Source organism: Tachypleus tridentatus, chromosome 7 (genome assembly GCF_004210375.1).
Source record: "Tachypleus tridentatus isolate NWPU-2018 chromosome 7, ASM421037v1, whole genome shotgun sequence".
Taxonomy (NCBI): Eukaryota; Metazoa; Arthropoda; class Merostomata; order Xiphosura; family Limulidae; genus Tachypleus; species Tachypleus tridentatus.
The window spans coordinates 19,952,206-19,967,128 of NC_134831.1; the positions used below are offsets into that span (position 1 = coordinate 19,952,206).

General features: G+C 35.3%; 1 protein-coding gene across 8 annotated transcripts in view; it reads right to left on the reverse strand.

Annotated features, from left to right (window-relative positions):
• The window catches only part of LOC143255250 (transmembrane protein 245-like), a 54,490-nt gene that overhangs the window by 20,967 nt on the left and 18,600 nt on the right, over positions 1–14,923 (reverse strand). For 4 of the 8 annotated variants that reach the window (XM_076510619.1, XM_076510618.1, XM_076510616.1 and 1 more), the window contains 3 exons: positions 14,441–14,594; positions 13,536–13,684; positions 1,760–1,864 (listed from right to left, as the gene is read on the reverse strand). In XM_076510619.1, the coding sequence (XP_076366734.1) occupies positions 1,760–1,864; positions 13,536–13,684; positions 14,441–14,594 (408 nt within the window). The remainder of the gene's footprint in view (positions 1–1,759; positions 1,865–13,535; positions 13,685–14,440; positions 14,595–14,923) is intronic. The other 4 variants (XM_076510621.1, XM_076510620.1, XM_076510623.1 and 1 more) reach the window with 1 other exon arrangement.

The following is a 14,923-nucleotide window of genomic DNA, read 5'->3' on the forward strand; positions in this document are numbered from 1 at the left end:
AAATTCTACCTTAAAACCCAAAATTCTAGAAACAGATGTAATATCTGAGAGTCAGAAAATGCCTTCACATTGGCAGTGGTAAACTAAATGATAAAGTTCCAACAACCATGTCAGATAAGATCTAACTGTCCCTTCACATAAGTGAGAAGTAAACCTTTTAGTAGAAACTACAATGTAGAAAGAAAAAACTAAAAATTTACTCTCAGAACTTTCAGCCATCAAGTAAAATGGAGGCTCAAAACTAACCATCACACACTCTGAGAACCAACAAAACAAAGGCACCTTATCTCAAAGTGGCTTTCTATTTGTTTTTCATAGGTTGTTTAAAGTCTATGTTGGTTACCATTGACTGGAACAACATTTAGTCATATAAGTTTGTTTTGTTAGAGCAAATTATTGTTGGGCTATCTGTTGTGTCCACTATCAGAAATCAAACAACAGATTCTAGTATTGCAAATCCATAAATTTACCACTGTCTCAAAGAGGGACTGAAAAGATAACAGACTAAAAGAAAGTGCAGGAAATGCAAATCTGAATTCTCTACAGAATGTCAAGGACTGCCCTCATTTGCAGGCTCAGAGACGCCATAGGACCACCACAGATACAAATATGTCTCCATTGCACTAGACATAAGAACGATGACAGTCTCAACTGAGAGCGATTCCCTCTCTTCCAATTTTTGTGCACTGCTAGATATCACAGGTGGGATAGAAGATACTGGATTTGCCTTCATGTCAGAAATAATAATCTGTAAATTCATACCATAAATTGGCTTTCCAATTGAAAGAAACAAACTTTTTTTTTTAAATTAGTATAATGACTATTATGAAAATCAACTAGATAATACAATAATATTCAAAATTGCTCCAAATGACCGTAACATTAGGAAACCCATTAATGATGCTTTGTCAAGAAAAGTTATAGCATTATCTGAGCAACGTTTTTACATACAGTACCTGGATAGAGGATGCATTGACATAGGTGGAGAGTATCACGAGATAAATATTGACAAGTGCAACTGAGTGGTATAAAAAACTGTATCAAGGAAGGAAAATCAGTCCAATGTTTAAATGGGCAAAGAAAGAAACTCTAGTGATAAAGTAGCAGCTATAACTGTAAGTGCAAGAGAAGGTATTTTGTGTTTTGGAATTTTAATTTTCTTATTGCTCTATGACAAAAATTTACACAGGTGACTATGATAAACTAACTAATAAAACAAAACATTCCCTCATTTAGGAACCTTATGATATTTTACTGAAAAATAACACACCTCATCATAAATATCATATATGATATTAGGGATTCAAGTGGGATCTAGCTTTTACACTGTAATTAGAACTTCAACAAATAATTTAAATGAAATATTAGATACGGATTGAATAATTGTGGACATTTTTCTCGAAACTTACATTAACATTGCAACACTGTATATTTACTTGATTACATTATTGCAGTATACCCTCTTGTATATTTGGTTTAAATAGAAACTTGAATAACAGATGGAACAATCAGAACAATATTATCAAGATGCAACATAACAATAGGTTAAAAGACAGACAGAATTACACGTATAAAATAATAAGAGAAAACTAGCTGAGTAGAATAACATTTTAATTATAGTAAAGATACAAAATTTATATATAAAAAAATTTCAAAACACCAAAGCTCTGAAAGTCCTAGAAAATACAGAGGTAAGTTTTCCAGAGTTTCTAGTTGTTTTATACATAGTCTGTTAGATTTCACGTGAATGAAAACATACCTGTACAGTTATGAGTAAAAATCCAATGGTCATGGTAACCAGAAGAATAACAATCACTGTTAAACTTGAAAAAGTATCTATGGATCCTTCAATCCAAGAGCTGAACTGCAAATTATTAATAAATTACACTTCTGTAAAGACTCTTTATCAAAATATCACTTTCACCTGGTACTGGTCTAAAAACATGAAAAGAGCATACAAAAGTATTTTGCATCACTCTAGCATAGAATAACAATCATCTAATCCATTACTGAGCATTTGTTCAAAGAATGCATTACTTCACTACAAAATAAGTAATAATCACACACACTACTAGATATTTGTAGAAAATATAATAAGACTTAAATGTACATATGTGTGTAATAGCAAGTGTAGGGTAGATCACATAAAATAGTCATGCACACAGTATAGTAATACATGCCTTACAAAAACACCAAATATTGCAAGTGAAGACAACATTACAGCACTGCATTATAAACAGTTATGTTAGAAACAACTGTGTTTATAATTTTAGACAGTGAAGCTTAGGAGGCAGCAGCAGTAAACACAAGACTTATGGATGAAACTACTTATTTAGCCAACAGATTTGAATAAGAGCAATTAACTTGAATTTACAACTAAATTTGATGATATTACCCAGCCAACATAATGTTTATTTATATATTGATTTCACATTTTTATGGAAAGTTTAATATCTTATTCTCAGTCACCCAACAAGCATTCCTATTAATCCTATCACTACAGGTCAGGAGTCAAAGATCATATCATCATAATGGTTAACTTACATTCAAAAAGTTATTGAAGTACTATTTTACTAATTTATGTCAATAAGTTTGGTATCAAACTGTGTATTATAATTCAAATTTTAGTATTATACATTATTCAGTTTATTTATGTGAAAGTAAACATTAAAAAACATTGATTTCTGTCTAGTATGTTGAATACAGCACTGGTTCAAATTAGATGTTTGTCTTGACAAAATACAAAGTCTATATTTTTGTACGAATTAGAAACTCAATTTACAGATATTAAGAAGCTAGAATATAAAATAAAAGCCTCCTATCTTTTTGATTTGCTGAAATATTGTTCATTTACTCAATCAAACATAGTGGTCCAGCTCAGTACTTTTCATTTTAGGAAATGGTCTTTATATAGAGTGTATATGACACATGAATAGACATTCAAAAGCTTAGAATGTCAACCTTGTGAGGGTTTTAGCCATTTTCATCTGTTATGATGCCAGTTAATTCTTTCAAAAAAAAGATTTCAAGAAGATATGTTTCATCATTAGCCTGGCTGAAATTTCATATATTTTTAGAGTGAAATACATCTTAGTTAATAAACTCAATAAATTATAATGGAATTCTGTGGTATCAATCTAGTAATTAAGAAAGATCTAAAGTATAAATTTAAAAACTTAAATAGTATTAAAAGGATTAATGTCCTTTAAAAACTAAAAAAAATTCCCAGGTAGACAGTGTCACCATCACCAATAACATTATCTAATGTTAGGGTTAAACCTTCGGACAGAACATGTTTAAAATGGTGCTGTCGTTGACAGTCATAATGACAACAAGACAAAGACAGTAAAATGTAGCTTACTGTGACCTGAGTGTAATACAGGCAACACATTGGTGCATCAGTCTCAGATAAAAGAAAACGATGAGTTAAAAAACTGTGACCAATGTGTAGTCTAGTTAAAACAACTTCCTCTTTCCGATCATTACAGTAACAAAAAGGCCAAAGTCCAATAGAGGGTTTTACTTGCAAAAGCTTGTTTTTACATTGCTCACTCCAAGTCGACTGTCAACTGGCACAGAGATGAGCCTTGAATACAGGACCATAGTCCATGTATGGTACAAGCACAGCGGTGATAGTGCCAAAGCAGATAGACTTAGCTGCGGTGTATTGGCGAGCTCATTACCGTGAATACCAACATGGCCTGGTATCCAGAAAAACTGGATAGAAGTAGATGTTAAAGAGAAATGGGCCAGTAAGTTTTGAATATTGGTGAGAGCAGGCTGTGGACTAACAAGAAGCAGTTCCACAGCTAGTAGAGAACTTAAGCAAGTCAGTATAAATAGTGCAGTTTGAGTACTGCTTAGTGTCTATGTGATCCAGGGCATCAGTTCATCAGTGAACACATAAGCTGTAGAGGGGATTCTGCGTGCAACCACCAAACCACAACAAACCATGGTAGAGCCCACACAGTCACCTGATTTCAAACCATCCGTATAAATAGGAATGGGAGGATGGTTCAAAAGATGTTCACATATAACAGACAGTATTTCCAGTTGGCAGTGTCTGCTTCTCTCAGATGACTTAAAGATAGGTCATATTTGGGGACTGTAATAAGCCATAGTGGGATGGGCTGACCAATGTATACAGCAATGTTATCCAAGGACAGGCCCAATTCATCCAACTGTGTCTGGATATGAAGGCCAAAAGGAGTAAGAGCAGATCATCTGTTCTGAAAAAGTATGGCCCACCTAGGAAAGAAAACACAACCTCAGGTGAAATGCTTTGGTAAGGAATGAAGTTTCGAAGCATATAGTAAAGACAGTTGCAAATGGCAGAGGTGAAAAGAAGGTTCATGAAACTCTGTGTATAAGCTCTGAACTGGGGAAGTGAGGAAAGCCCTAGTGCAAAGTTGAAGTCCTTGATGATGAGTGGGGTCTAGCATCATTAAGGACAAGGTCCTGACAAAACCATACACAACTGATCTACAGTCGAGTTTTGATCACATAAGAGCACAATATATCGTTAACACAGAACACCGATCCACTCCCCAAGTGGTGGAAGAGAAGGCACTGAGGATGTTCAGTGCTCTTGTACATTTGACCCATAGTTGCTTGATATGTGGTATAAAGGTTAGCTTATGGTGAAAGATAATCCCCAGGAACTTTATCTCAGGGACCACAGGCAGCACAACTTCACCGATATGGAACTCAGGATCAGGATAAATACCCCATTGGCAACAAAAGTGCATGCAAACAGTTTTAAGAGAGAGAGAAGTTAATGCCATTTGCTGTGGTTCACTACAGTCAATGATTGAGAGTAGTCTGTAGTTTCCACTCAATATACCTCACGTTCAACAACTGACAGTAGACATGAAAATCATCGACATAGAGCTAATTTGCAACAGTAAAAGGAAGTTGTTCAGTGATGGCATTAATCTTATACTGAAAGTGTGACACTTAAAACTCAGTCCTGAGGGACTTCATGTTCCTGTAGAAAAGAATGGGAAAGTGTTGAACCCACATAAACATGGAATCGCCTGTCCATTAAACAAATTTTAATAAAAATTGGCAAATGGGCATATAACCCATATATATGGAGGTCTCACAAAATGCCACACCTCCATGTTGTATCATAAGCCTTCTCAATGCATCTCTGATTGATGTCAAATCAAGTGGTTCAAGTTGGGTAGGCAAGAGGAGGTTTTTGATTCGAGGAACCAAAGAAGATGAGCATTAACCATCCTCTCTAATGTCTTACAGAGACAGTTAGTCAAAGCTCGTAAAGGGATGATTACAGTCATAGAGACAATCATCTCAAAAGGAAAAAGGTGATCATTCTTCCCCAGTCTAGATGGCTAAGAAGATGAAGGATGAAGCATAAGTGCTAGATACCCTGCAAAACGTGTTGAGGTTTTTGGAATACACTGAGCAGTTGCTTGTATAATACAGTCAGTTACTGCTGCCACACAGTCATCTATTAGTGGCTTACAGATGATGGCAGGATCAAGTTCTGCGAGAGCAGTGAAAGAGGGCCAGTTTCCTTGATCAAACTTCCACTGGGGCTCGCAGGTCAAGTGACAATGACCACAGCCAGTCTCTCTCAAAATTATAGGAAAATGATCACTGCCACGTGGATTATTGTCAACCCTCCATGAAAAGTTGGAGAATAGCACAAGGGAGGAAATTGAGAGATAAATAGCAGTAAAGGACTGACTAGATGCATGAAAATAAGTAGAAGAACTGCTACTGAAAAGAGAAAGGTTGTGATCAGAGAACATATGCTCTACAGAGCGACTCCTCCCATCAATATCAGCACCTCCCTAGAGGTAATGATATCGATTAAAGTTCCCTAGGATTAAAAAGGGAGACAGCAACTGTTCAATGAGAGCATCAAGGTCTGAATGATCACAGGTCTCTCCAGGTAACAGGTAGAGAGAGCAAACAGTGATGGTACAACCCAAGGAAATACAGATGGCTACAGCCTCCAAGGGTGTGCAGAGTGAAAAAGACAGGGTGGACACATACTGATCAACCAATAGTGCCACTCCTCCATGCACTCATCTATCAAACAGCCTGTCATTTCTGTACAAAGAAAAGTGCCAAAAGGTGATTGTATCAGCAGGCTTCAAAAATATTTCCTGAAAGGAAAGACTTACAGGATATTAGGAAGCAATAAGCATTTTGATGTCATCCATATTAGAATGTAAACCTCAACAGTTCCATTGTATCAAGGTGGCTATTTTTATATATGTGTAGGCGAATTGGGTGGAGAACCTTTCTGTTTATGACCACATCTTTTTTCTTTAGTGTCTTTATTCGAGGGAGGCCTATCAATCTCCATGGATCCTGCTGTTGGTCGATTGGGCAGGTCTTTGCTGCTGGAAGAGGACAGGACGAGATTGAAGACATGAATGAATAATCATTTTGCATCTTGGGGTGGGAGAAGAAGATGTACCCCAGGAAATGCCCATACCCAGAACCAAAGAAGGTAGATCTTGGAATTTGCTAGAATGCATGTTAGGGACATAAATGGGTGTTGAAGTCGATTCATCAACTTTTTTAACCATGTAGGTCAAAAGACTTTTCATTTGGTTTGAGAATGATTCTTTTGGAGGCACAGAGATATTCATCTGCACTCCAACTGTAATTGTGGAATGAAGTGCAGCAGCATACATCTGAAATTAAGTGGTGAACACCAACTTTCGAGCTTAAGGGTAAGTGATGTGTTGAATCATTTTCAAATGCTGCACCTCAATTTTCTTCCAGTCATTTAAGGCAGAAACAAAAGCAGAACTGGTGAGGGCCATTGCAACTAATGCAATGAGGGTTTGTTTCACACTCATAAATACCGTGGTCTTTGCTACCACAACGTGAATGTGTCAAAGGACCATGACATGACATCTTCGAGTAACTGATCTGCTGACACTGGAAACATCTAGGAGGGTTTGGAATGTATGGCCAAACCCTGCAGTTAAGATAAACTGCCTTGATGGTGGCAGGTGGACATGATGATTTAAATATCAGAATGAGGACATTGGTTGGCATCACAATTCCATCTCTGCAAGTGGAGATACACCTCACTGTAGAAACTCCTTGGGTGGAGAAACCAACAAGAATCTCTGACTCAGGGATGTTCTTCAAATCCCTCTCAACAATAACTCCTCATGATGAATTCAAAGTAGCATGAGGTGTAACCTCAACAAGTATATCCCCAATTGCCTTTGAATATAAGAGGAGTTCACTGTGTTCAGATGTGGATATTTCCACCAATATGTTACCAGAGCAAAGCTTCTTTACTGATTTTGGAAAACCAGCAAGTCCCTCTAGTCCCTTCTGAATAAAAAAAGAGACATCTGCCCTAGAGGTTTGTCTGAAAGAAAATATAATATAAGAAAATGAGGTACAACAGGTGATACAGATGTTGAAGATTGCTACTCAGAATCTTCGAGATGTGGTCATTTATCTATAAACTATTTTTTCACTATTTATTTAAGTTTTTATTTGGAGGATCCATTATAAAAAAAAGGAATATTTCATTTACCACTGACCCCCACCCACCACAGACCCCTACGAGGGGATGCACTACAACATTAAACAAGGACACTGAAGCAATGTCAGGGTTTTGTGAGCACTATACCCAAACACCAGCATCAGATACAATGTCCACAACACCTGTTGAGAACATCCAACACAGGTACTTGGTTAACCCTAGCCCAAGTGGACCAGCCAAATGACTCAAGGGGCACCACCCAAAGGCCACCCATCTACAAGAATTCAAGGCCAAAGAAGTGTGTTAGGATTGGACCCCTCAATCACCAGGATCCTCTCCTCCCATTCATGGGTCACCACACACAGGAAACACAAGGGTGGATGTTTAGATCCCAGAGGAGATAAATTGAAAGAAAAAATCTTACCTGGAAGGTCTGCTCTCCACATGCAGGAACCCACAGAAAGGAGATAAGTATATTACAAGTTTCTATACTTTTATGATATTGCCCCATAGTAGCACAGCAGTATGTCTGTGGACTCACACAGCTAGAAACTGGGTTTGATAACCATGGTGGGAAGAGCACAGATAGCCCATTGTGTAGCTTTGTGCTTAATTCTAAACAACAGGCAAAATCTTATGATATTATAGTAATTTTTCCTGGAGTTATCATTTGTACCATGAATGTGCACAGGTTTTATAAAATGTGTGATCACGATAGCTGTTATGCTTATTCCATTATAGCTATGGTTCCTGTGTTATATTTTCTGTGTGATAATACCTGCTATGCCTATTGGAAGTTTGCTGTAATACTGCAGTTGTGGAAGGATGTCCATAACAAAGTATTTAATATATAGTTTAGGTGATATTTTAAGATTATATTTTGATTAGAAATGTAGTCAATATAAAAGAACATTTCTTGCAAAGTAAGGAACATTTGTTTTAGTAAGTCTTGTATATACATTCATATGATTTGTTGAAGACCTAGTTAAAAATGACCATTCAGAGTCAGTAAAGCAAGTATACATACTATGCTTGTGTTATATGCGATATTAATATATATTGTAAATTTCTTGTTTAAACATGTTACCAGTTTATTCACTCCATTCATTCTCATTGCATAGTTATTCATAACTTTAAAATCATTTCATAATAAACATCTTGACTTAACCTTCTATTATTCTGCAGACCTTTTCACTGCTATACCTGTGCAGAATTCCAATAACAATTAATGAAATCTTATCCCACACATCTAAAATATTTGACAAAGAGTTTAATATATTTGTCCATACTCTTCGAATCATTAATATACTAACTATACATTTGAAATTCTAACGTTAACAGATACTAGACTGTAAGCTTCAGAGCTATCATAAAACAGTGTAACCCTTTCAGTCTGTACATGCACAAATAAAGCCCCATGGTTAAATAATAATTAATGAATTAGCACAACCAACATGGCCTTACATAAACAGTATCCTGGTGGAACAAACAAGTTAACTACAATTAACATGTGTGGCTAAAAAATAATTTTAATCATAAAAGAAAAAAATTTCATACATTTGTAAAAACTATATCAAATATTATAGTAGAATCGTTCCTGGGTTATATGGTTTAAAGGATCCATGAAGTATGCATCAAAATTAAGGGAACACTGTAGAAATTTTGGGAGGTGCCTTAACTGAAAATATCGTTTCGAAAGATATCTATCCCAAGCATCTGTTTAAAGGTTCACATGCCACTAGTCTTTAGGCAATTATCTTTCAATTTCACAAGGTTTCTTGTGATTTGCATGAATGCATAATGTTATAATGCAGAAAAAGCCCTCCACCACACAGAAATCTAGAATTTCACACTAATATGGTGGAGAGACCAGTGTAAAGTTAACTAAATGAAACACCTGAAAGAAACCCATTGAGTGTGAAACCAAATGGAAAGGACTCCACAAGGACATACATACAAAGACACAAATGAGCACCCTGTGTTGTGGGTTTTGGCAGAATTAGAACCTAGCTAATCCAAGACATTGCAGAAAGCCACTGTTTTTAGTGTGGTTTGGGTGCATTCAGATCATACCATGTATTCACCTCAACTCTACTGTTAGACTTATTGACTGATACTGGCTGCAAGAACACACAAAGATTACACTATGTAACACAAATTTTGTTCCTGGATAGTATGTGTTATTTCTTAATTGCTTACTTAGTAAAAGTACAGATATTGGACATTATTCCCTTCAAACTTTGCTTTTATGACCTGGATAAAAAAATTTAGAAATTAACCTATTTTCTATGTAAAAACAAGTAAATTTGTACATTTTCATTTACATGAGGTCTGAATAAAACATCACATGAATCAAGATTTGCATGTATTTATACTAAAGTTATACAAAAATGTTTAGAAGTTAGTAGTTTTTTGAGATTTGTAACTGCAATGTAAATCACTTCCATGTATCAGCCCCCAAATATGGTCTCCCATCATGTTTTCATTATATGCTCCTTGGTAGCGATGTTCATAGTCCAGTATATCTTGGTGGAAGCACTCGCCTTGCTCCTCTGATTATGCTCCCATGTTCTTCTTGAATTTATCAAGATGTGCATCAAGAATGTAGACTTTCAGAGACATCCTGCAGCCCATTTTGCCGTAGTTCTTCACCAGAGCCTCAACCAGTTCCACATAATTTCAGCCTTGTGATTGCTCAAGAAGGCCCGAACCACTGCAACAAAGCTGCTCCAAGGTTTTATTTCTTCCTACTGAGCTTCTTGGGGAATTCTGTGCACTGCAGGATCTTTATTTGTGGTCCAACAAAGACATCAGCTTTGACCTTAGCCTCAGACAACTTAGGGAAGAAGTCTCGAGAGTACTTGAAGGCTGCAGACTCCTTCTCAAGAGCTGTGGCAAATTGTTTCATAAGACCCAATTTTATGTGAAATGGTGAGAACAACACCTTCTGGAGGTCCACTAGTGGCTCATACTTGAGATCGTGCCTCCCACAGAGAACTCTGTCTATTGTGATAAATTGGCCACATACATAGCAGAATGCATCTGGAGAATGCCTGCAGCTTCTTGATGCCATCTTTGATAAAATCAGATAGGTCTATATGTTCACTTAGGCAGCTAGAACCAAAGTGAAGTGGTGAGTGATGAACCCCTGTATATATATATATATAAGTATGGAAAGTCCGAGAAAATCCTTGTAAGTTCTACAACATTCTAGATAGTTCTTGAAAATTCTTTAAGTTCGAGAAAATTCTCTATCAGCTACTTATCACTGAATCTACTTGGAATGTTCTGGAAAATGGGTAAATTTGAAAATTTCATTATCCAGGTCACAAAAGCAAAGTTTGAAGAGAAAAAAGGATCTTTTCCATTTTCTTTAAGCATAAACAATTCAGAAATAACACTTTTACCCAGGAACAAGAAAAAGTAAAAATTTTGTTACATAGCATTATTGGTGCATACCATTTCAACCTTACCAACAGACTCTTGGATTGACACCAGTTGTGGGAGGAGAACACAGACTACATGCCATTCATGTGTCTGGCCATAACTCAACATTCAGACACTTGGACCAATACCAGCTGCAGGAAGTGCACAAGGAAAGTTAGTGCATGTGCATGATTTATTAGTAAGTTCACACTCCAACTCAATTGAACAGGAGATGATTGCAGGTAAGTCAGCTCCAGTTCCAAACAAATCAACATTGGGTACATGTCTTCTGGTTTGTGGTTGAAGGAGGTTTCCAATCATATTTATCTAATTACAAGGAAACAGAAGGAAAGAGTACTTTCTGGTTTAATAACCTTGGTTGTGATCGAGTGCTGACCCTTTAAACAACCAACACCAGACCACCTAGGAACCCAACATTCAGGCATTGATATGAAATATAAGTATAATTGTGGTGGCATCTGTAGTTTTTTTTGTATGATTCGTGATAGGAGGAAGATGGCAACCAGCCTTATGTGTGAGGACTTATTCAAGCCAGTCACACTATAATCCAACACCAGACTTCCTGGGAACTGACAGCCAGGGAGCAGAAGGTGTGAAAGATGGATGAGGGTACAGGAATAGTAAAGAGCACAGATATCTGAATTACAGTGTCCACAGGCAAAGAGCAAGAAAAAATAGGTCTTAAGTAAAGGGTGGCATAAGGAGCAAGTAGCTTGGGTAAGAGTATGCAGAGTTTGGTAATATTTATCTTGCGACACTCACCAACTACAACAATCTTGTTACTTTCAGAGTAAATGTAAAGATCTATTAAAGAACCAATATCATCTTTAGATCTATCTCTATTAGATTTTACATAAAAATAAAAACCCATAACTAAACTATCACAAGACGTTTTAACATTTCATTGTATACTTATACATATATAACTTATGCATTTAGGTACAATGATATCAGAACAGTAACTAAAAGTTTCCACAGGTTCAGGATGTGTGATATAGTGAATAAACTATACAAGTTAAAAAAAAAAAACACAAGTGAACAAATAAAACAAATCTGTATCCATACATTTTTTTTGTGTTAATTAGTTACCAACTGTCTCACTTCTGTTTTTTTGTTATTAGCCTTCAACTGCCTGCTGAAGTAAGAAGATTTTCCAAGAAACTCTGTACAGAGCAGGAAAAATAATGAAATACTTCAGTTTTAAGTAATATAAAGAGATCCTAGGGTAATATCCCACAATTTTTTGAATACTCACATCAACAACTATTCCAAATAATAAATGCAAGAGAGAAAGCCCCCTATTCATATGAACTTGTACAAGTATCTGTTTCATCCCTTGAAATGGCCTCAACCCATCCAAGGAGTTGACATAAACACATGTTAAAACAAGACAAGCTTCTGTAAGACAGGCATTGCCATATGTAACCCAAAACAAAAGGACTGGTACATATTTATGACATTTCTACATTAATTAACAAGGATGCTAACAGTACTGTAAAGGCAGAATGCTTACATGTAAATTTAGAAAAAAATATCTTATTATATCGAAATAAAGATATATTTTAAACTAGTTTGGGAAGAGTGGAATTTACAATTAGTTTGACAGAATATTATCTTCCATATGAAAAGTTTTTACATATTTACCAAATAAATTTCAGTGTAAAATAAAAAATTATAGAATTATTGGCATGAATTCCATAGTTAGTGATAAATACATATTTAGATTTAGTAATCTGTAATAGTCCTGTTCTCATACAGAAAGCTCAATATTGCAGTTTTATTATTTCATTAGGTAAAACATTTCACCATACTTTTCTTTGTCTGTTCCACTGGCTTGTTTTTGGTTTGTTTGTTTGTTTTGGAATTTCGCACAAAGCTACTCGAGGGCTATCTGTGCTAGCCGTCCCTAATTTAGCAGTGTAAGACTAGAGGGAAGGCAGCTAGTCATCACCACCCACCGCCAACTCTTGGGCTACTCTTTTACCAACGAATAGTGGGATTGACCGTCATTATACACCACGGCTATGTTTTAACGCGACGCGGGCGCGAACCCGCGACCCTCAGATTACGAGTCACACGCCTTACGCGCTTGGCCATGCCAGGCCGTTCCATTGGCGAAAATTATGAACAACGTTTAGGAAATAAAGTACTTGTTACATGCTTTGTATTAGTAAGTTCATTCCAATGATATTTTAGAAAAGTTTTATTTAACGTCTTTGATATTAACTTCCCTTTTTTACATAATAGATTTTGTTTAAATCAGATAATAAACATTACTAATTTTATACATTGAAGAGTACTAGCTCCATTACTAAAACCAAGTAAACTACTTATTTTTTGTTAGATGATTACTAGATACAAACTTGGCTTAAAATAGTTAACTGTTTCTTGCCTCAGCATTTCTAAACACCAGTATTATTTTATATATTTTGGTGTATCTTTAACCCTTATACTGCAGGAATGTTGTAAGTAGAAGCATCATATGATGATGGCTGCTGTTAAAGGTGTAAACTGTACCTGTCAATATATTACATGCTAAGACATTTACATTTACCAGTTACTGTGCTTTTAAAATAAAAGGTGAGAAAAAGTAACTTACTTTACTATCACATTGAACAATAATCCTCCACAAGCCATGTACTGGAGTTGGACATAACACAACTTTTCTTCTCATAACCCAGTTAATAAATGCATTTTTAACAGTTGTAGTTCTATCTCTGACAAATCTTAACACTCCAAGATAAGATGCTAGAAATAACAGGAGACAAAATCATCTTCACTAAAGTTCCAAATGTTCAGAAGTTAAATTAAGCTTCTAATTAGCAGATATAAACATTTAAAGTATAAAAAAGTATTTTAGTAAACAGACCCTGAAAATACTTAAGATACATTAACATTCATAGTTTATGTGTACATAAGTGTAATAATTTTAAGAAACAAAAGTACTAATTGATTAATCAATATATAAGTTTACAAATCTTTAAAATCATCTGAATTAAAAGAAAAAAGAAAAACTTCTAAACTAGAATTTTCCATTTTGTTCAAGCTCACTATAAAGACTTTTTATACAATCTACCAAAGATACTAAAGAAATGCCAAATAAGTGTAAAAATCAATATTATATATTAGGGTGTTTGCTACTCTTTTTCACTACTTTTTGTTTAAGACATAACATATGATCTGTTCATTTGATGTAAAGGTATTACACTATGCACAGAAATAAACATCATTTCCACTCTGTTATGAAACTCTTCACTCAGCTGAGCCCTAATTCTCCACATTAAGATGGAAAAATTTAAATGGCTGTGAAAGTCAAACCATTTGTTTTACTGCTCATCTTGATTTTGGAGGGTCTGAGTTCTTCTATCCAACTTCACTGAAATTAGTTCACCTGTTTCTCCCAACATCTTGTGACATCAGATAGATAAGCGTAAAACACTACTTTTTATATACACAGAGAGAGAAATAAATCTAAACTTATAAGATACAGAAAACACTGCTTACCAATTTTCTTCACAATAAGACAAATCAATAACAATGGCAGAAAATACAAAAGCCAAAGATTCATCCAAAATTTAACTGTGAGACAAGCATATAACAACCAATTCAAGTATTTAGTGCTGAGTCTTACAGGCTTTTTCTTTGTCTGTTCTTTCCTCTAAAAAAAATATATCATTACATTACATTCATCAGATTTGCTTTCTATAACTGTACTCTAAAAAGGGCATGCAGAACTCCCTCAAATAAAACTGAATTACATTAACAAATGTAAAATAAGTAATTTAAGATTTAATGCTAGAATTAAATTAAATAGGTTATTTTATTGATTCCACAACATGATACACTTATTAAATTATACTGTTGCAATATGGGAAAACAGTTTTGTTCATCTCATAGGTTATTTTATTGATTTCACAACACATGATGCACTTATTGAATGTTACTGTTGCAATATGGGAAAACAGTTTTGTTCATCTCATAGGTTAT